At 44.0% G+C, this 22470-nt stretch overlaps 1 protein-coding gene across 8 annotated transcripts in view; it reads left to right on the top strand.

Annotated features, from left to right (window-relative positions):
* kcnc2 (potassium voltage-gated channel, Shaw-related subfamily, member 2) overlaps window positions 1–20412 on the top strand; it is an 82970-nt gene extending 62558 nt beyond the window's left edge. The window contains exons 2-5 of one of the 8 annotated variants that reach the window (XM_071920021.2): window positions 10674–11607; window positions 14268–14444; window positions 15460–15465; window positions 19231–19376. In XM_071920021.2, the coding sequence (XP_071776122.1) occupies window positions 10674–11607; window positions 14268–14444; window positions 15460–15465; window positions 19231–19376 (1263 nt within the window). Of the gene's footprint in view, window positions 1–10673; window positions 11630–12300; window positions 12303–14262; window positions 14445–15459; window positions 15466–19230; window positions 19377–20350 lie in introns of those variants that run through there. The other 7 variants (XM_071920023.2, XM_071920024.2, XM_071920022.2 and 4 more) reach the window with 7 other exon arrangements.
* Window positions 20413–22470: the final 2058 nt, after the last annotated feature.

Genomic DNA, 22470 nt, shown 5'->3' with positions numbered 1-22470 from the left:
TTATCAAGTAAAAATACCAAACATTTGCTGGTTACAGCTTCACGAATGCTAAGATTTGCTGCTTTTCTCAGTTTCATATCATTATAAAATGAATACTTTGGGAGTTTTTTTGCCTGCTGGTCAAACTAAGACAAGAATCATTTTGGGCTCTGGTAACTTGTGGTGGGCATCATGTCATTATTTTAACACTTTATAGACTAAATGACTAATCAATTAATCGAAAACTTAACAACTCATACAGTGACATAAATGTCATGGCAGTCTATATAAAAAGAATGTGAGAGATTGTGATTTTAACCTATAAAATGACACCTTATATGTGTGTGTGTGTGTGTGTGTGTGTGTGTCGCACACATCACCTCGCCTCCTCAGGCTGAAACCCCCTGTGTGACAGGTGAAGCATGCAGGTGACAAGTGCAGCAGAAGGAGCTGCATGTATACATTTTTCCACAGATGTCAGGCTGTTTCTTTGTGTGTGAGAGAGGAGGGAGGGGGTGAGAAAGAAAAGAGAGAGAGAGAGAAAGGCTGCGTTCACACCAAGCATGTTTGGAGCGGTTTATTTGAACTCTGGAGCGTTTACTCCGTTTACTAGTTTGGTTCATTTGTCCAGGTGAGAACAATGTCATCATCTCAGGTGGCACCAAGTAACGGCCCCAAGATGCCTGAAAAGGAATACGTCACAAGTAGTTTGAGGGAGCGAGAGAATACACCATAGATCTTCGGCAGGTTGAATCTGGACTGGAGGTGCATTGATTGCAAGTCTGTCTGGCTGTAGGGAATGTCACACAGAAGGTCTTTCAGCTTCTCGAACTTGACGAAATATTGGATCATCAGCATCCTCACGCAGCTCAGGAATGTGTATACCCCAACCAAGTTGTCCCCCGGCAGGCTACTCAGTACTCTTGCCAGCACCTGTGGAATCCAAGGCATTAAAACACTGGGGCGATGGATTTGCCCTGGAGAACCTCGTAGAAGTCCTTCAACCCCCAGTAGACTCAAAGCCGCAAACACTCCTCCACATCCTTCCCGACCCGCTGTACCATCACACGAGCACGGCCAAACGTACAGGGGACAGGGAAGGACTGCTGCTTGGCTATATCTTGCACAAAGGTTTCCAGGGAGACGCTGCCCTTCCCCGGACACTCTGAACCTTGCAGATGCGTGATACCGATGCGGTCATTCCTCTTCTACAAATCCATCAGCAGGATCTTCAGAAGGTGTCCTCGGATCACTCCTGATGGTGCTTGTAGTGCATCAGACAGAGGAAATACGCGATGGATCCGCAGGGCCTGGAGGGGATCCCTTGTCCAGCCAAGTTTGGCGGCACAATCCCTGCACTGGCACCAGAGTAGGGGACGCTAGACCAAGCACCCCTCTCCGTTTGGTGGCACTGTTGTCGCCGAGTGAGCTTGTGCCCAATGCCACACTGAGCTGGTAGCCAGAACTGGAGAGGGGGTGGCCGTAGAACACCTCCTCCAGTGCCAACTCATGCTGATAGGCACGGCAGGTAGCCTCGTAGCCACCCATGCCCACATGGCTCTTGAACAGACTCCTCAGCTCTGCGATGAATGCTAGCACACTCTTCATGATGGTCAGCAGCCCCTGTCCATTACTGGTCTCATCATGAAGGGTGATCAGCAGCAGATGGTGAGCCATGAGGTCCACAAGAGCTTCCTCACTGAACACGTCGGCAGTATTGAACACTGACGGGATGCCGTCGGCCACCTCCAGGACTGCGACCTGCTCGCAGCGGGTCATGCCTCGGTTCACTAACTTCAAGATGATGTCATCCATGAGGTCAAGGTACTGCAGTGCACGGCTTACAACAGCCTTGTTGAATTCTGGATGACCCAATGCCATGGTTCTGATAGCACTGCTCACGGGGTGTTTGAAGGGATTGCTCACATGGATGTGGGGAGTGGTGACGTACAGCTGCAAGAAATTGACGAATTTTGCCGTCGAGATCTTGCGCAGTCTCCTGTCAATGTCCATGGGCTTTCCATCCAGCGTGGTAGTGAGGTTGCAGGCTTCATGGAAAGACAAGGTGTTAAAAATCATCCCATGAAGGCCAAAGCGTCATCACATGACATGGATGTCAGGGCCCTTGGACAGCAGTACACAGGCTGCATGTACTGATACCCTGACAGCCATGGGCATATAGACCACCTGGGCCAGATCCAGTTGCTCCGGCGACTTTTGGCCAAATTTGTAAAGAGACAACAACAATGTAGCGAGCAGAAACTTTTGATCCTCCTTGACGACAGCCATCTTTGCCAAGTTGTTGAGGTTTGTTTTCTGCAGTGAGGGTCTTGCTAGCTCGGCTGGGGGTAGGGCCTTCAACAGCTTCTTGTACTCGTCAACAAGACCTTGACAGAAGTCAGCGGTTTTGCGACGATACACAATTTGCTCCCTCAAGGTCCTGTCAAAGTTGGCGCCAAACGTGGGGAGCAGGGTGAGGATCAGGCAATAGCCACCATCCACAATCACCATCAGGATTCCTTGCATCTTTTGCGAGGCTGAGAGGGCTTCCCCCGACCTTGCACTTTAAGGTGTTTTTTAAGGATGTTCCAGTGGCCAGTGATGTTCGCCATGTGGACCGATGGCAGAAGCAGATGGTGCAGGTTTGCCTTCAACCCACTTAGGCGCTTGAGTTCCAGCACCACTCCATCCAGGTCGTAAGTAAACGTGAAGAAGTCACTCGCATCCGGAACCAGGAGCGGGTTGTTCCGCACGTCGACCTCCTCCTCCTCCAGGAACCTTTTGGGGTCCTCCTTGCAGTATTTGAAGGCTGCCAGCAGAGACGTCGTGTTGTCCTCAGCCACTTCGGTGAAATAAGACATGGTGTCTTAGTGAGCATTGGACACAAAATGGTGATTGATTCTGAAATAAGATAAGAATAGCAGTAGTGAGTGCAGCAGTTCCTCATGCTTGGAAAGTCCAGCAGAACAAACCACAGTCTGGACTGATGCTCATATTCAGGTATTTCTTCATGTGTTCAAACACCAGAGAAGAAGAGACAGACAAAGTTCATCATGCTTAGCTAAAATTAGCTAGGTACACCACCCCCCACTGCCAAAATCTCCAACCTGGCAGGATGACAGGTTACCAAAACTCTGCCCAATAAACAAGCTACTTGTGAGTCATGTGACTTTTGTTTACAAGCCCTGGTTCGCTTGTAACTGGGGAGAGTGAACAAAGAGAGAGAGAGAAAGAGAAAAAGAAAGTGACAGAGAGAGCGAGGGAGGGAGGGAGAGAGATGTTTCTGTCATTAAGTAGATGATCAGTGTTGCTCCCTGGTGTGTTGTCAGTAACATGGGTTGGGTTGGTAGGTGGGGGGGGTGGGGGGGCTTTGAAGAGACACAACACCACTGAGTGACAGACACAGACGGAGGGATCTCTCTGCCTGGGGGGCTCCGCTTCCGGCTGGAGCTTTGCTGTGTGTGTGTGTGTGTGTGTGTGTGAGAGAGTGTGTGACAGTGTGTGTGTGTGAGAGAAAGAGAGGAGGGGGTATGGTTGGGTGCATTTTTATCTCTGCGCATACGTTTATATATCCAGTGATGTCGTAAATCAAAAGGTGTGTAAGCTGTGACCTCCAGTCGGTGATCATCATAAGGAAAACAACCACCAATATCAACAAAAATCTATTATAGTTTCAGAAAACTATTAATTTTTCCTTTTTTTTCCTCTTAAAAGAGCAATTTTACATCAATTTGATACTATTTACTAGGATGTATATTATGAATTTATGTCCTAAAGATTTATATCGGCCTAAACAGGTGGATAAACTCTATTTTGCAATTAAAACAAGTGGGTAAACTGGGTTTAGGTGGGTTTACCCTCCACTACATCCCTGTTTATATGCATGCTGTGTTTGTATTGTGTACAGTAACGGTGTGTGGCGTGTGTGGGACTGTGTGGACGTGCGGTTTTACACGGACATTGCGTGTGTGCAGCGGACAAGCTTTACATCCTGATTGAAATTATAGGAGAGCAATCAAGCAGAAACAGAAGGCGAACCAAACCCCACAGGTTTAATTATGTCAGTGTGTAAACGTGTATATGTATGTATGTGTGTGTGTGTGTGTGTGTGTGTGTGTGTTGGAGATCTGCCTTGGGTCCCCTCGGCTTGATGATGTCACAGCAGCTTACTGGTGCTGCTTACTGGGAGGAGAAGAACCAAACCAGTATGGCGGTGGATCGTCTCTCTCTTCACACTGGGACTGCACAGCTTCCACCCATAGTGTCAAACAGATGGTGGCGGTCCTGAGGAGGTGTGTGTGTGTGTGTGTCTGTGTGTGTGTGTCTGTGTGTGTGTGTGTGTGTGTGTGTGTGTGTGTGTGTGGAGCGAGCGTTCTGATTGGCTGAACCGGCAGGGCGGTTTCTGAAACGGAGCCTCAGAAAAGCGCTGGGCTGCCTGGATGAGAAGGATGGGAGGGGAGGGGGGGGGGGTATTTTTCAGTGGGAGGATGCCAAGGTTTGCCCATCCAACGTGTTGCTGTGCCAACAGATGAAGGGATGTGCGAAAAGAAAAAAAAGAAAACAACAACACATGAGCGACCCATGAGGGATAGTTCTTTTCTTAGATTTCCAAATGTGAGCGCAGGAGCTACCAGGATTCACCATGTAATGCTTCAGATACCAGAGAGGGCTCAATGAGCTTAATGCTGTTAAGCCTTAAAGTCACAGTGAAATGAAAAATTGACTTTGTACCTTGTTAGCTGATTCTCTATATCATAATGTATAGCTATTTAACAATAAATGCCCAAAAACCTACAGCATTTTTATTTTCTTGCATTTTTATCATGATTCTTTACTTCAGATTTTTGAACAATCCCCCTCTGAAACCTGCAATTTTACAACTTTGAAAGTGGCAACATGGTAGAGTGATGCACCCCTAGTTTAATACATCCATGGTTCACCCCCCAAAAATCCTGTTTCCCTTGTTGCATGGTGGCTAGAATTTGTTCATTTTCAAGAATCTGGAATTTGTGATGACTGGTGTGTCCAAAACTTCTGACTGTCAGTGTATTTGTAGATGTTTTCCACAGTTTACCCACCTTTTTTTGCCTCCACCACACAACCCACAGACAGATACAGCACTGCTCTCCAAGCTTTTATTTTCCACCCGCGTGCTAATGTGACGACCATCGCGGCGGATCGGTTTCTGTTTACAACCTGAGGGCCGCATAGCTCCAGTGTCAGCGTCCCGGGCCGCCCGCTCTTCTCCGGCTGCGGGCCAAGTGGCAGATGTAATCTGCCGGGGGACTGTGTGCGATCGAAGCTGTTGGGTCTGCCGTTTGCCTCATGTCTCCAGCCTCGGCCGCGGACAGGCAGACTTCCAGGGAGCGGCGACGTCTGTGAAAAACGACGTGATTATGAGGAAGGCCTCGCTTCTGCTGTACTGTGACAGCAGTCGCTTCCCGTCAGTGTTTCGGTTGGCTGATAGAGCCGCTGACTGGATGTGTTAAGTCCTAATAAATCACTCTGTTGGTGCAGTATATCTCTTACTCACCATATACACAGCTTCCAGTTCAAGCGTTTACATAAAAGATTACGTGTCATTTAGAGTTATTGCCTATTTACTGCTAGTTTACATTTCTCTAGTCATTTTCCAATGCATGCCATACTGTGTGTCTTTAGATGTTTAACATTTACTTGTTTTTCGTCGTAAAATACATACAGTACTGTGCAAAAATTTTGTCTTAGATTTTGATTTATTTGTTTTCTGCATTAGTGTGTCAGTAGACTCCTCTTTATAGTCAATTTTTGGATATTTAGAAACTTTTCATTTCATTATTTTTGAAAGCATCTTCACTTTATGGATTTTTTTTTATATGTGCGTATAAGACTTTTGCACAGTGCTGTACTTTGCGGTGTCAATCAGCGTGCTGTCTTCGTATTCTCTGTCAGATCAAATCCCCAACCTTTATAAAAAAGGGTTTACAGGGTGGCGTAGTCGTTACAGAGACCGTCCCGTGACTGAAAGGTCAAAGGTTTGATCCCTAGGCATCAACAGCTACCCGTCCTATCAAATTGTCCTTGAGCAAGACGCCGAACCGCTTAATGCCAAATGCCTTAAATGTAATGAAGAACAGGAATGAAAATCGGGGGAGAGTCCTGAGGCTAAATTAGATTTGCACTGTTCGGAGATGGACCTTCACAGAGGGATTTATAGAAGAAGTGTGGGTTCATTCAGCATGCAGGGCGTGTCTGCGCTGGAAATCAGCATGGAGAGAAGCATGTGCCTGTTGCAATCACATGGTCGAGGAGCGGCTTTGCATTTTTAATATCTATCATAAATAACCTTGTGTGTGGATGGGTGGATGTGAATGTAAGGGTGTCTGTGTGTGTGTGTGTTAGTGTATACTGTGTATGCATGTGCGTTTGGCGTCTCGCTTGTGTAATGTGACATGAGTCAGCTGTTACAGGCCGGTGTGCCGGGGGGGAGGGGGGGCCGGGGGTGTGGGGGGAGGGGGGGGGGTGATAGATCCTCTCTCGGCAGAAGCGAGCGCGAGACAATTACACCCCAGCACGAGACAGCAGTTGTCATTATTTGGCACAGCGTCCAGGCAGGCGAGGGAAACAGCTCAGGTAGTCCTGCTGTCCTGATAAGAGAGAGAGAGAGAGAGAGAGAGAGAGATAGATAGATAAAGACAGAGAGAGAGGGGGGGAGATAGAAAGGAAAGGAAATAGGCCATTGATTCTGAGCCATGCTTTGCTCTGTATACTAAATATAAAAGGTTATTTAATTTATTTAAATGCAGAAACAGAGAACACCATCACATGTTGAAACTACATTGTGCACTGGGAATATTGTTATTGTATGTTTAAAAGAAAAATCCACTTAAAAATACAGCTATAGGTGATGTACTTTGCATTTCTGGGCCCATTTCGTCATTTACCTTTGTATTTTTCTTCTTCCCATGGATAACTGGCCAAACATACACAATGTGCTGTCACATTAAGATATTTTGGGCACAGCAACAATGGAGTTTGACATCAGAAAATGTGTCAGGATGTAAAACATCAGCGGTAAACGTCAGGTTTTGGTGTCAGTCCCTCAGAATCAAAGCTTCTTTCTAGAGCCGCCATTTTGCACCAAGAGACGTTCAACAGTCATACAGGGAGAAATCCATCGTAGAAGAGGAGAGAGACCAATTTCTCCGCACACACAGTTGCCTCAATAGACCAGAATGCAATGCAGCAACAAGACATGAGTTTTGAGTAAAGAGGTGCAACTCTTTCTTTTTCTCAACTGGAAAAACTTGCTGTCTTGCTCTCATAATGCTGTCGGTGTTGCTCTCTCCATCTACATGTATAACCAACAGCTGAATGCAACAAGTTCAGGTTAACAAAAGGAATTCTGGGAAATGTAGGAATCACTAACTGAAGTAGAAGTAGACAAGGCAGGTTGAAGGAAAGTGGATTCACCAAAAAAATAATTACAACAATCCATCACAAAATAAGTTCAGGAGTAGTGGAATCTTCCTTTAAGGCTGAATGTAGTTCAGTGTTGCTGCTTGTCAGGCACACTGAATAAGGCAAAAACATTTATATAAAGTAGCGGTTGTTGTGCTGTTTTGACCTTGATTTTGTGAACATCTGAATGAGAAGGCTGCTGTGGGCTTGTGAGTAAATGGATGACATTTTCAATATTATCATGCATTTTCTTTAAATAAAACATGTGAGGTCAGATGCTCTTGTCTGGCTCCAAAATGTAGAATGTCGATGCTGCGTCATTTTCACATTGCATGTACTTTGGCGAGTATCTTGAGTATCTATAAATTAATTTCTGGGTTCTACAGTCTGGGTTTTGTAGAATGAATGCCTACTTCATTCATTTTTCACCTCTTCTTGTGGAGTAAAGTCAAAAGTATTCATGTCTAAGCTCCATGAGTAACCCCATAAAATTGAAGGAGTCGTTTTGGAACATGCCGTGGCTTTAAAAAAGAAAATAGGTAATGAATGAGCAGGATAAAGGCACGCACTGCAGGATGACAAGGACACATATATAATATATGGAGAGAGTGCATGCTACCGGTGGCAGAGTGAACACACGCATTCAGCTCAGGAGCAGGGTGACCCAAATAGTGGCAATGATATTTTGAGAGCGTGTGAGTCATGCAATCCAAAACAAGGCAGGGTGTGAAACGACTTCTTCAGAGCTCAGTAGGCAGAGCGGAGAAGTGGATGGGTCGTGGGAGGAAGGTGGAGAAGGAGCATAGTAGGCTCCATGTGTGGAAATCTGCTCCGTCTAGCTCTCTGGGAGAGTCGTGGATGTTTGCAAATTCAGGCCGAGCTGCTTCCAGGGCGGCAGTGACAGGTGGCCGCTTTGAAACACTTCGCAAAAGGTTATTAGAAGTATTCATTACCAAAACAAGATCCATGCATCCTGAAAAAAAAAAAAGGATCCAGTCTGTAAACATGTTATCATTTGGTCGACCAATGATTAAAGTCACCTAAAATCTTTTTGAACAAATCCTGATTATTTTAAATTGTGTGTTATCATTTTGTAAAAGTAGGTCTCAAAAGTAGGTTTCAAATGGTTGATATCTCAATTTAAAAAATAGGGAAATAATTCTGCACACTGCAAATAAAAGGCTAGGACAAAAAAAGTCTAGTTAAAAAAAACGAATTTATTGCATAAGTGCCCAACTGAAAGGTGCAAGTGAAAAAAGAAATATATGTACAAAAGAACTAGGGAGCAAACGTTTTTAGCTACATGCTGTCCTAGCCTTTTATTTGCAGTGTGCAGAATTATTTTCCTATTTTTCAGGTTTATAATAATTCATCTTTCATCTTTCCTTTTTTCTCTGATATCTCAAATTGGAATTAAACTATCTTGAGTTTCATGATTTTCATGTTGGTGCATTCTGGGCAACCCATTTTGAGTGTTATTGTCATGGTTATAAAAATGTATATCTCATTTACTTGGTGCCATTGAGCCCCCCACCACTCTCATCTCCCTGTCCATTTCCCGTCCTCCTCGCCATTTACAATTTAATATTCCTGCAATGCCAACAAATCGAATCCTCGATCCATGACGTCAGCATGTCCGTCACCCTATCCTCAAGCCTGTGTAGTTGGCGACCAGCGTCCCAATAAAACACCTTATTTCTATGCGTCCCTGCATGTTGGCAGTAAATGTGAATCAGGGGGTTAACAAATAGCACCCAGGAGGACTATTTAGGCGTCTCTGTCCCTGCCTGACTTTGCCGTTGGACACTGCTGCCCAGACACAAAGGGGAACAATTGAGAAAAGATGGCTTCCATTTGTATAGCCAACAAATAATGCAGGGCAAAAAAGATACCTAAAAAAAGATTGTTGTGGTGCGGTTGTAGGTCAGTTCAATGTTTTAAGTAAAAGTGAATAGTGTGATAAGGTGGATTTGTTTCCAAATTTAGCTTACTGTGACACAGTAAGCTGTTTTGTCTTTAGCCCTTCCCTCTTTGGTCCTAGTTGCTCCTCCAATGCACTGCGAGTTCTCTCTCAGCTCAGTGAACCTACACAAACAGCTGGTTTATTGGCTTCGTTAGCTAGCTAGCCAGCAGGCTAATTTAGCAAACCAACTGATAATGTTAACATGCGACGACTAGCCGCTACTAACCTAACACTCGTTAAAATATGTTGACAACAGAACAGTGATGAATAACCAGATACTGTGGTTAGCTAGCTAGCACACTGACATCTAAACAAAAAATCGATCAAATTATCAATTCCCAGTCAAAAACAGCACAGAAATTAACCACATCTATTCAATTCTGTTGAGACGGAAAAGTCATACATTTAGAAACACAAACAGCTGTTCACAGCTATTGTCGCCCAAGAGCTGAAGACCTCCAAAATGGCCGCCAGAGGGCGTGTTACATTACCTGAAAGGCCTCTATTGGATAGGAAGGGATTAATGAATGAAACCTAGCTTAAATAGAGGAAAGGCATAGGTGGGTGGGGGTTTATAGGCTTAAGTCATGTACCTACAGTCTTTATGTTTTAAATTGACTCATGTTATATGTTATCCCACTTTTTCCTGTACTGTTTTTATTGAGCTTTACTGAAAACATTCAAAGACAGGGTAAAACATACAACGATGCACATGTAGACGTGGCAAAACAAAAACAAATGTATGAAGCATACTTAACATGCTAAAACATAATCAAACATTGGGACATATGCACACCCCAAAATACCATGCCCCATTCCCCACTGCACTGCTGAATTACATTTGTTTGTTTGGTTGGTTTTACCACTTTCCTCTGTGCTTTATTGCTAACTGCCCCACATATCAATAGCAGTAAATTAAATCTGACTGCATCTGCATTCCCATGCTACATTCCCACAAGGAGCATGGGGTAGAGTGTGTTTATTTGTTGCTCTTGCTAATAGATTGCTCCTCTCTCTGGAGTCCATTCAAATTGATGCAAGTTAATTAAAGTTGCCTTAGTTCTCTGTCTTTCTCAAGAGTAAATGAATGAAATTGAATTTTCAGTATCTTGGTATTGCTCGTACACCAAGCCAGTGTATAGAACATAATGGTTCAAGCATCTGAAATGGCAGAAATGAATTATTGAATTTGTATTGATGTCATTCTGTTTTTCTCTTTTCTCCTCTTTCTAATCTCCTCTTCTCTCTTCTCTTCACCCTCCCCTCTCTCCTCTACTCTCCTCTCTTGTAGTTTGTTGCCTTTGCATCTTTGTTCTTCATCTTGGTCTCCATCACCACCTTCTGCCTGGAGACCCATGAGGCTTTCAACACCATCATTAACAAAACCGACAAAGCGCGGAATGACAGTCTGTCGGACCTGGGCCCGCAGTACGAGATTGAAACTGACCCGGCGCTCACCTACGTGGAGGGCGTTTGTGTCTTCTGGTTTACCATCGAGTTCCTGGTGCGTGTGATCTTCAGCCCGGACAAGCTGGAGTTTGTAAAAAGCGTGCTCAACATCATCGACTTCGTGGCCATCCTGCCCTTCTACTTGGAGGTAGGGCTGAGCGGCCTTTCATCGAAGGCAGCCAAGGATGTGTTGGGGTTCCTCAGGGTGGTGCGCTTCGTCCGTATCCTGCGTATCTTCAAGCTAACGCGTCATTTCGTGGGGCTGAGGGTTCTGGGCCACACGTTAAGGGCCAGCACCAACGAGTTCCTGCTGCTCATCATCTTCCTGGCGTTGGGGGTGTTAATTTTTGCCACGATGATCTACTATGCCGAGCGCATCGGCGCCAGCCCCAACGACCCCACCGCTAGCCACCACACCATGTTCAAGAACATCCCTATTGGCTTCTGGTGGGCCGTGGTCACCATGACGACACTGGGCTATGGCGACATGTATCCACAGACGTGGTCAGGCATGCTGGTGGGCGCGTTGTGCGCCTTGGCAGGGGTGCTGACGATAGCCATGCCCGTGCCCGTCATCGTCAATAACTTTGGGATGTACTACTCGCTGGCCATGGCCAAGCAGAAGCTGCCCAAGAAGAGGAAGAAGCACATCCCACAGGCGGTGCAGGGAGGCTCCCCCACCTACTGCAAAGCCGATCTCAACACCACCTGCAACAGCACCCAGGGCGACCTGTGCCACGTCAAGGGGAGCAGGGTGCTAGAACGCAACCGCTCAGGTAAGACCGCCACGCGACCACACCTCTACACTGCAGCTCAGGCTACGGTCTCTCAGCAGCAGCAGGGAGGGGGTTATTTATGTAACTACAAGGGGAATCCATAAGGGACTTCATCTCAGGTACAGAGCTATGGCCGTTTGACAGATTCCCCCCCGAGACTAGAAATACTTTTCCCCCTCGAGAGTCACAAGCACCATGGCGGCTTCCCCATAAAAGATTGAGCGCTTTCGCCTCGCAGCTTTGCCTTGTCTCCGGTTGCCACAGTGATAAGGGAGGCGATGCGAAAGGTATTGAGAGTGGGAGATGAGAGTGATTGTGTTGAAATATTTCATGTTGATAAGAATTCAGTTGGAGAGGGAAGCAGTCCCAGTGTTGAAGTCTTTTTTTTTTTCAGTAGGGATTGTTCATTTGTTGTTTGGACCGTAGGTGGCTGTTTTTCCCTCTAGGCTCGTGTCAGTAATTTACTCTGACACATCTGATATTGATGGAAATTAGTGTTGACCTCAGTATACTGACTTACTTTGAATTCTAGTACAGACACTCCTGAGGGTAGGTGCACACTCCGGGTTCCTCACAGTCTACTTGTTTATTAGGTCTGAAATGCTTATATTTAATAAGCATAGAATAATTCATGTTTCAAATGAATGCAAAAACAGAATCAATCTGCTTTAGTCGCCTGTGAGATTTCCTTAGAAGTAATTTGAAATACAAAGTCTGGAAGGTTTGTTTCCTGTTTTGCGTCCCCAAGACCGCCTTATGCCTTATGTTTGCATTTGAAAGGTTTTATTCCATATATAACAATTTTGGACAAATGCAAGGAGGGAATATATATATATTGTGTGTGTGTGTGTGTGTGTGTGTGTGTGTGTGTGTGTGTGCGTGTGTGTGTTTAACATTTAGCATTTTTGGTTTTCCAAAATGGGTATATTTCAATAGATATGTATATACAATGTTGATTGAAGTTGATTGAAACAAACAAGCTTTGTTTGACAGGATTGATTCAATATCATTTTGGGTATATATGACGTATTGTTTTGGGTATATATTACATATTGTTTTGGGTATATATTACCTATCATTTTGGGTATATATGACATATTGTTTTGGGTATATATTACATTATATTGAAATATAATATTTTGGCTAACCTACCTACGGCTAATTTTCAAACTGTCATTTTAATCAACTTGCTGCCTGATCCTGATTTTCCTAAAAGCTAAAATGTGGGAAAAAAAATTGAATTGAATTGAATTTAATTAGTGCTGCAGAAATTCTCTATAGGATGGATGTTACTATATGAATATTGTTGTATTATACTGATAATTTTTATAGAATATCAATATTATTATGTTATTGTTATACTGTATATATATTTAGACTCCCAAATGCCTGACAAATACAGACATCTCTTGAGTAAAAACATGTTTTCCATCCTTGTAAGCCCTCTGATTGGCTGGTGAGAGCACGGTGTGAGTCTCTCCCATCGACTCCCATGCACACCGTATGACCTTTGACCTCTATTGTGCTGCACAGTGGCGCTTGTGACATTTGGTGCCATGCTTTTAATGTGGGAGGCTGTTTGATGTTTGTCATGACTGTCATCTCTTGACCATCCCTTCGCACCCTCCTCCCCCTCCCCCCGACACACCCTCATAACCCCCCCCCACACACACACACACACACACACACACTCCCCCACCTCCCCTCGGCTCTCCACCCCATCACCCTTTCTCTCTATGCTTGGATAGAGCTGAAACGTTCCCGGAAGTAAGTTTCCCATTCATTTTTTCCATAGGGAATTTGATTATTAGCTGTAACATTTTAAAGGTGCAAGGCAGATTTACCACGAGTTATCACATTGTGAAACGGATATACTGTATATGTTCCTGTAGACGCCATCTGTCAATCTGATCTCAGCTTTGTTGTTAAGAAATTGTTTTATTCCTGAGTTCCTTGTGTAATAATTACCCCACAGGCTTTAGCAAGTTCCCCACCAATCAGAGAGGCCGCTGTTACTCGTATGGCGCCTTCATGTCATATGGGAAGCCTGCCGACATCGGTGGATTCCCTGCTATGTTTACCCATTTATCCAAACTGTATTAACCACTAGAACATTGATGTGAACGTTTTTTCCCAGTCGGCAGGTCGTATTTACAGTAAATCCCATATGACATGAATGTTAGAAACGTTACCCACTCCAAAGTTGCACGCGGTTGAGATCCAGACCAGAGCGAAGTAACGTCGCCTAGCAACCTGTATCAGTGATTGACGACGCTCCATCGTGGTTGAGGTGAAGTGATGAGGAGAAGGGTGTGCAAAATCATTACAAATCATTAAACACTACCATATTATTACATATTATTCAGCATCACTGTTGAAGATAAGGGAAAGAGAATCGATGACATCACTCTGTACTGTATGGGATGAGTCGTTCATTCCCTCCAGTCTTGTTCCCTTGCCTTTTTTTGTCATATATTTTTTTCTGAATCTATTGTTATAAGCTTGTGATTCCTCTCATAGCTGGTTGGTTCGGCTCAAAGCTTAAAGCTCTTCATATCGAGATTTTCTGGGAAAATGAATGGGAAATTTAGTTCTAGAACCCAGCCCGCTGAAAAAGGAACGTTTCAGCTCCGTAACCCGTCCCGATTGGTTTCCCGCAGTTCTGTCGGCGGACTGCAGCGGCGGGAGCGACCTGACCATGTCGCCGGAGGAGAGGGTCCCGATGCGGAGATCCAGCACCCGGGACCAGGACCGCCGGAGCGGGGGGACGTGCTTCCTGCTCGCCGCTAGTGACTACACCTGCCCCGCAGACGGAGGGATCCGCAAAACAGGTAACCGCTTCTCCCCTCAGGACAGCTGCCATTACCCAGCATGCAATATGGAAATTATGAGGCTCTTTTACATGGCTTAGTGGAACTTTTATGTTTAAGTATCTATAAATTGATCATGCAAGCCATTTCATGAAAGCGGAGTATTGTCTTTATTTCTGGTAGAGCTGTAAAAGGCATGCAAGATTGTTATTGTCTATCTGAATCATTCTGAAATTCATGCATGTTGTTGTTCATTAATAGTGATTCATGTTTTATTCACTGTTCGTTGTTCATGCGCCTGGATTAGGTTTCATCTCAAGGGGATTTCCTGTGACTGTACTTGTTTGTATCGGTATGACTAGAATATTCTTTTAAAAAACTCAAAAAAGCAGAGCGTGAACCAGACATGTTTACCAGAAAAACACAAGATATCAGAGCACAACATGTTTTGAGTGAAGTTTAGAATAGATCTTAAAAGCAGTGAATGCATCAGTCAAGATCCTCATCCGCTGATCCGTATCCTTAGTGCCTGGGACACCAACATCCCTGGAGGGGGGGAGTCTGTATGTTCAGCCCTAGTCAGCTCAGGTAACGTAACCTCCGGACCCACGGGGAGCTGCTGCTGCTGCTGCTGCTGCTGCTGCTGCGGCTCCGCAGCGATACACAGCACAACTTTTTCGGCAATTCTGAGGGGCAACAGCGTCCGTGGAGCTGACTCAGAACTGTTGCTTCATTTACAATTTATTCAAGTTTTCTTGTTGCCAGGAAACACTTGAATAAATGTTTGACCCTGTGTCTCACTTTGTTGGCTGTTGCCAGGACCGTTGCGCATCTACATTGCCCAAATAAATTGCCTAGTGTAACATCAGCTTTAAGGTGATGATACACCAGCAAATGTTTCAGGCAGATTTGGGGCAAATTTGCAATGAAATGGGCAATGAGCATGAGCGATAGGGAAATGGTGGCAATGGGCAAAGAAGGCAAAAAATGTTCAGGGATGCCTGACAAATTTTTAGACTTGGAGGAATGAAAATGGATAAAGAAACATGTTTTCCTCCAATGAACTCATAAATGTCAGGTAGTTTGACTTCTTCATTCATATCATTACTGAAGTCACATCAAATTTGATACCGCAGTAGTGTAACATTTGCTGCTGCTAAAAGCAAGCAGTGTCTCAGCTGATCACCAGTAAACACATCATTCACATTCAAATCAAGTAAACATCATGAACTTGTAATTATAAGGTTCTGCCTGAGTGGAGTGCCGTTCTGATACTGAGCAACAAACATTTGACATCCCAGCTGGAAAACTGTTATGTACTTTCTTCCTTTTTAAATATTTAACCCCAAAAGGTTATTTAAAAAAAAATAACACCACACAGGCATTAAGTAACATTCAAAGATCATGAATATGTGGATAACGCAATTGTGATTTTAAAAAAACAAACAAAAAATGTCAGATAGAACCTTATAATTCCAAGCTCAGGATATGTTGTCATTACTAGGCATCAACATTTATAGGAATGAAGAAGTCAATTTACCCGAGTCAAAAGTTATGAGTTGACTCTTATCGCACCACCTGGACGACCCATTTCTTGCTTCTGATTGGACAATGTTGCAACTTTGCTGGCAAAGTTTGCTACAGATAAAGCTTGAAGAATACATTGTTTCCAATGAGAAATACTGCCAACAAAATTTGCCTTCAAATTTTGCTGTCAAGTTCGTCTGAAATATTTGCCTGTCAGTCATCGCCCTCAGTCCTGTCGCGGTGCGTCGGCGGAAAGGTCAGACTGACGAACACTTTGACCCGAGCTAAAGGTCGTCACGAAGTTCACATCTGTTAAATTCCCAGAATGCCTTGTTGCTGCTCCATGCAGTTTCAAAGGAATACTATAAAGGTCATGACCCAAAGTGTATAAACAGAGCAACAGACAGTAGAGCTGAGGTGATGCTGCAGTCAGCGTGGTACAGTAGGAGTTCGACGCCACCAAAATTTATCTCATAAAACACATTATTTTTGTAAAATACATCAGAGGTGGTAGAAGTACACAAATTCCTTACTCAAGTAAAAGTGCAAATACTCATCTAAAAATAAATTGGTAAAAGTTGAAGTACCATTTGAAATCCTTTACTCAAGTCAAAGTATAAAAGTGCATGGCTTAAATTTACTTAAAGTATAAAAGTAAAACTAGTCGTCTAAAAAAGTCATTTCTAATGAACTAAACTGGTTTTCTGTTGAGCGTTCCTCTGAATACCAGATGGTCTCTCAGCTCAAATCACCAACGTTAATTCTCTGCTCTCTTGCTGCTTCTCTCTTCTTCATGTTGCTTCTCTCTCTCTGTCCCTTTCCCTCCTTTATGGTGTCGCTTTGCCGAACAAGCAGCCAATCACATCCGTTGTTTGATGCAGAAAAAAAAAATCAGTAGATGATTTCCCGAGATTAACGAGTCCGTTTTGAAATGCAGTGAGTAAAAAGTATAGATTTTTCTTTTGAAATGTAGTGAGTAAAAGTAAAAAGTCTTCAGTGAAAGAAAAACAGATACTTGAAAATCTTACTTAAGTACAGTAACAGTTAAGTATTTTTACTTCACGTTACTTCCCACCTCTGAAATACATTAACGTCTCAGTCTCGTTTTGAACGGACAAAAATAACATTTAGGGAGCATGTAGAGCCTAAAGCGTGTTCGTCGGATTAATTCCTCCATTTTATCTCAGACATCTCGAGGCATTAACGTTGTTAATCTACACAGTAATGTGGAACTCTGCTAAGCCTCCGCTAATTGCCTCCTATCAGAAGTTAACTGCCTCTCCAGAAGGCGATCTGAACGCTGCTCTCCGTGTTATTGCTCCACATCCTGCTAAGCAAATTGAAGATTTTTTTTTTATTGAATTTAGGGCGTATTGAACATTACCGGGTTTTACAGTCGATGTCGTTCATATAAAAGGATAATACAATATTTAGGTTCACGTGCAGAGACGTATTCACGAACGCACTGCAGGATATGTATTATTCCGCCAGGGTTTCATCAAGAAAACCATCCTGCTCATGATGAAATTCAGATAATGTGTTGATGGTTGCAGCGTCTTCAGAGAGTCTGGCAGGTAAAGCGAAGTGCGGCCCCAGACCCTCCGGGGGGGGGGCAACAGCGGGGCTCCTCGCCAGCCGCGCTTTTTTTCGTCGTGGGCGGGCGTCCAGCTGCGCCTTCGTCTCTGCCGCTTCAGTCGGCGGTCGCAGTCGCCGCCGCCGCCGCGCCCGACGTTCTTGCATAAAACATGGGGTCCTTTCTACTCCCCGCTACCTGTTGGCGTACACCCAGGCTGCCCTTTGTTCCGCCCGCTCGGCTGGTTCTGAAGCGGCTGCGGTTTAATTTACACCCTTCCTCTCTGTGAAACAAATGGTGCCGTATGCAGTATGGTAATGAGGCCACGTTTCCATTAGCTGTTCCTCATCAGTGTTTACGCCAGCTGATTGGCATGCTCCATTAATGATCTGGCTGCTTTGGCTTGCTTGTTTATTTTGCACAAAACGGCCGAATGCAAATTTGTCAGAGTGCGTCACGTGCTGCATCTTTAGAGGTTTCAGCTGTTGTACAGAGAACATTTGTAAAGATAATTTAAGCATCAGTATTTAAGGCCTTTTTCATTCATCCTCATCATCATCATTATGTATACTGTTTGGATGCAAGTCTATGTTATATTTTGCAAGTAATTTGCATGTTTTTAGTCTTAAATCACTTACTGTATATAAATACACTTGGGTTTCTATTTATGATTGTTGTGTATGTAACTCAATGTGCCAAAATGTGAATCAACAGTTTATACAAGCATTAGTAAACCAATCATCATTTGAGTTATAGAACATTTTTAGAAGATTTTATGGCAAGTTAATGCTTTATACATTTTTTGTGAGAGAAAATACTAATGATGATGTCATGAGATGAACCAATTATTTATGGATTATTCTTCAACACTGCTATTTTAAGAATAACATTAGCCCTAATATGACTCATGGATTTGACTCTTGCAAATTGTAGTTTTAGTTCTACAAACATTTCTCAGAAGCAGAGCTGCTCTGGAGGCAGAAATAATCTGATTGGTTGAATTAAACCTCAGTGGGCGGAGCCAAAGAGCCACATTTTTTCAAAGTGCAAATTAGCTAACTGACTGAGTGGCAAAGAAGGAACTCTGGTTAAGTCGTAAATACAAAATGTAAAAGGTAATTACTCATTTTTTCCATTCATTCATGACCATGGCATTCATGATGTTGAAGGTCAGCAGCTAGCTAACTAGCTTACCTAGACAGCTATAGGCTAGTATGGCTAGTTTGAACTTGAAGGTCAGATAACTTAGTATGGATAGACTGTATTTTTTCAGTTAGAAGCAGAGCGTTAGGCTTCATAATATTAGCTTCCTCCTCTCTTACCTCTTGTCTTTTTCACTGGACTTCAGTTACTTAGCCAGAAAAACTGTGGTTCTTTGGCTCCGCCCACTGAGGTTTAACTCAACCAATGAGATCATTTCTGCCTCCAGAGCAGCTCTGCATCTGAGAAACGTTTCCAGCACTTAACTAAAACTCTAACCTGCCTGACTCTCATTGTCAGAAAATGTTTTGTGCATGCTCTCACCATGCAGTATGTCTCACTCCTGTCTCCTGTCTTGTCCCGGTTCACTCGGCTGGCTTGGACTTGGACCGTTGCCTGCCTGCCTGCCTGCCTGCCTGCCTGCCTGTGTGTGTTCATGTCCTGTTCCTGCACAACCACCACCACCACCACCACTACCACCACCACCACCTCTCTGTCGCCCCCCATCTGAAGGCTATGAGAAATCCCGGAGCTTAAACAACATAGCGGGCATGACTGGCATGGCTGGTAACGCCCTGAGGTTGTCTCCTGTGAGCTCGCCCTACGGATCGCCCTGCCCGCTGCGGCGCTCTCGCTCCCCCATCCCCTCCATCCTGTGAGAAGTCTGGCCCAACCACTCCCCCAAAATAAGCCACCTCCCTTTGGTATTATAGCTGAACTCTGTAATAGATATTGTGAATAGTGGTTAAGTACTTTGTAGCTAAGACTAATGTTAGCGGCTTGGGCTACCTGAGCAAATCTTCACTCTCCCCTTTCCCTGAAGGTAGATGTGCTTAGCCAACTTCCTAAAGTAACTTGTTAGTTCTCCTGTCACTTGGAGTTCCCTTTAGTTCAATATCGTCGTACTTTAAGACTTGCAATAAATGGACTCTGACTGGTGGCTTCAGAAGTAGCAGCCATAACATTTAATAAAGGACATATTAATAATCAGGGATATTAGATGTTGCTATATTTAGATACCTTGAAAAAGATGTGCTTCCAAAAAGAGAGAGATGTCACTTCATGTTAACCTCATATGACTGTGACTTTGTCTTTGGTTTGCTACTTTATTTTTGGGTTAGGGAGGGAGGGGGGGGGGGCAGGTTTGGGTGGAGAATTTGTCTTTTGGACTGTGTTTCGATTCACACAAGCACATGCACAGTCTGTCGCTCTTCACCTGCTGCTGGGCCTGCTCATGTTTGCATGGATCATCCTGTACCATCGTCTGCAGCGCTGTGGCGAGGGGAGGAGGGCCGAGGAGACAGTGAGGAGACGGTTTATGTTGGAAAATGTTTGGGGTTTTTTTTTTGGGTGGGGAGGTGGAGGGTGGGAGGGATGCACTCAACTTGTATTGTGTCTCATTGTGCCATCGGCTTTGCCTACAATCCACCAAGGAGACCGAACACTAAAAAAAAACACAGAATGCCAACTGGGTATTCGTTCCTCTCTGCATGTGGGTTGTGCTCGTCTGCTGCTATTTCCGATTAACTTTTCTTCCCCCCCCCCACCCCCCCCACCTCTTCCCTCTGTGTTTTTCTTTGACGGACCGCCGCCATGTTGCCAAGCTGAAGTGTCTCTGGTTGTTTACTCACAGATAACTGCAAAGAGGTTGTCTTTACTGGTTTCACACAAGCAGAGAGCAGCGTTCTATCTTAATGGCTTGGGGGAAGGCGCCGCCGTGGCGGACAGGTAACCTTGTCCTTGTGAACGGGGCATGTGGGTCAGAGTGCAGTGCAGACGCCTCCGCCCTCTTCCTCATCAGCTGTGTTTTGGTTTTTTGTGTGTGCACTGAAAAAGGGGGTAATTCAATAATCTTAGGAGGAGATTAAGTGTATTGCTGCACAGACAAACAGATTCAGACAGAGTACAAACACACACTCATTCACCACACACACACACACACACACACACAAAATTGCTAAAACCTTGATAGCAGCATTACAGGTGCTGCCTGTAGCATTTTAACATCAATAAATCATTACTGCATTCATTTTGATAAACAAACAAATCGCCTGCATCAGATTTTGTGGGAAATCTGCTGGATTGCTTTGTGGCACGAAGTCATTTTGCTTTACAGTACAAAACCATTTTGCATTGCAATTAATACACAACTTTATTCCAGTTCCACTACTCTAACTGCATAGTTTCAACTTCATATTAGCTTACCTCGTCAGAATGCATGTGAGCCGTTATCAAGGGCTGTTGTCAGCTCTTCAAAATAAGCACGTGGAGCGGGATAAGTAGCTTAACAACATCCTCTTTGCATGAGAAATTCCATGAGAAATTTGGTCTTAATTTTGAGAAAAACAAACTGCTACACATAGCACCTTCACACATCAGATTCTACTTTGTACACGGTGGATATCCAAACCTCCAACTATACTCTCACTGGAAACTGAAAGACTTAACTGTGCTTTCCCAGGCAGGCTGACATGAATTCCCTCAAAATGGTTTCATGTGTCAGTAAATCTCCTCTCCAACTGAAGCAGCCTTTTTGTTTTATTGAAAGGCGAAGTGATTTATTATTGATGAGAGTTTTTGTGAAACACACACACACACATGCTGCTGTGCACCAACAGGTGTGGGACAGCAGACATTCCCATTCAGCGATGTGCCTCGCCCGACCGACTGTATGTCTATACCAGTAGCAGAAGGTTGCTTAGCAACTGGCTCACAGTTAGATGCATCTTACACATAGCTTGGCAAAAAGTCAGCCAATTAAAAGAGGAGCTCTCGCTAACATTTCTCTTTGTCTGCATACCAAATTATTGAATCACCCCCACCAAACCATTGCAATATACAATAGAGCTTTTATAATTATAAATATATGCTCAAAGAACGCCATAGATTTGTATTATGTTCTTGTTTATATTATCTTATTATAGGCCTACAGCTTTTGTGCATATATTGAAAATAGCCAGTGTCTGCATGTCAGTTCTTCTAAAATGATGCTCAACAGAGACAGATGCATTTCTGATATTTAGAGATGTGACCTGTTTATATTTTATTCAGACAATTCATTTCCTATTTGAATGACGGTGGGATAAGACTGTCATCAGTGTGAGGACCTATTGCAGTGAGTGGATCCCGTTTGGAGCTATAAGGCCCCTCCCACAGGACATTATCGACCAGGACGGACGCAAAAACCCATTGACTGACAGCCACCCGGCCCGCGGCTCAGTGAGCGGGAGAGGAACTTAACGATCAAAGGGAATTCTGGGAATCGGAGGACTTTGAAGAAGCATTTACCTTTCCGGATTTTTTTGGGTTTTTTTTGTTTTGTTTTTCTTTTCCTATTTTGGACTTGAGCCGAACTGGCACACTGGAGAAAAAAAAAAAAAAAAAAGGAAAGCAAAGAAAACTGGACAAGTCCTTAAAAAGAGGCTAGCTACTGTATAGATATTGTTCTTGTAAATAAGACGACAACACAGCACATCTGGGCCAAGAGGCTCCGCCCACTCATCTGTCTTTTGATGGCGAGTCAGGTAACAAGGTCGTTGGTTGCTAAGTTGCGCCGTGACACACGTCAATCACTTTACTTGCTGTGGTTTCCCTCCTCGCAATAAGTGTATTAAGATGTATCAGTTGAGGCACTTTGTGTTCTAAAAATGGAGTGTATTCATATATGAAATTCTACATACAGTATATACAGTATAGAGAGACAAACGTGCTAAGTTGAATAAATGTGACATTATGGTCATCATTGCTTTTGTT

The sequence above is a fragment of the Centroberyx gerrardi genome, chromosome 24 (assembly GCF_048128805.1).
Source record: "Centroberyx gerrardi isolate f3 chromosome 24, fCenGer3.hap1.cur.20231027, whole genome shotgun sequence".
NCBI classification, from domain to species: domain Eukaryota; kingdom Metazoa; phylum Chordata; class Actinopteri; order Beryciformes; family Berycidae; genus Centroberyx; species Centroberyx gerrardi.
This window is presented reverse-complemented; position numbering and strand designations above follow the sequence as displayed.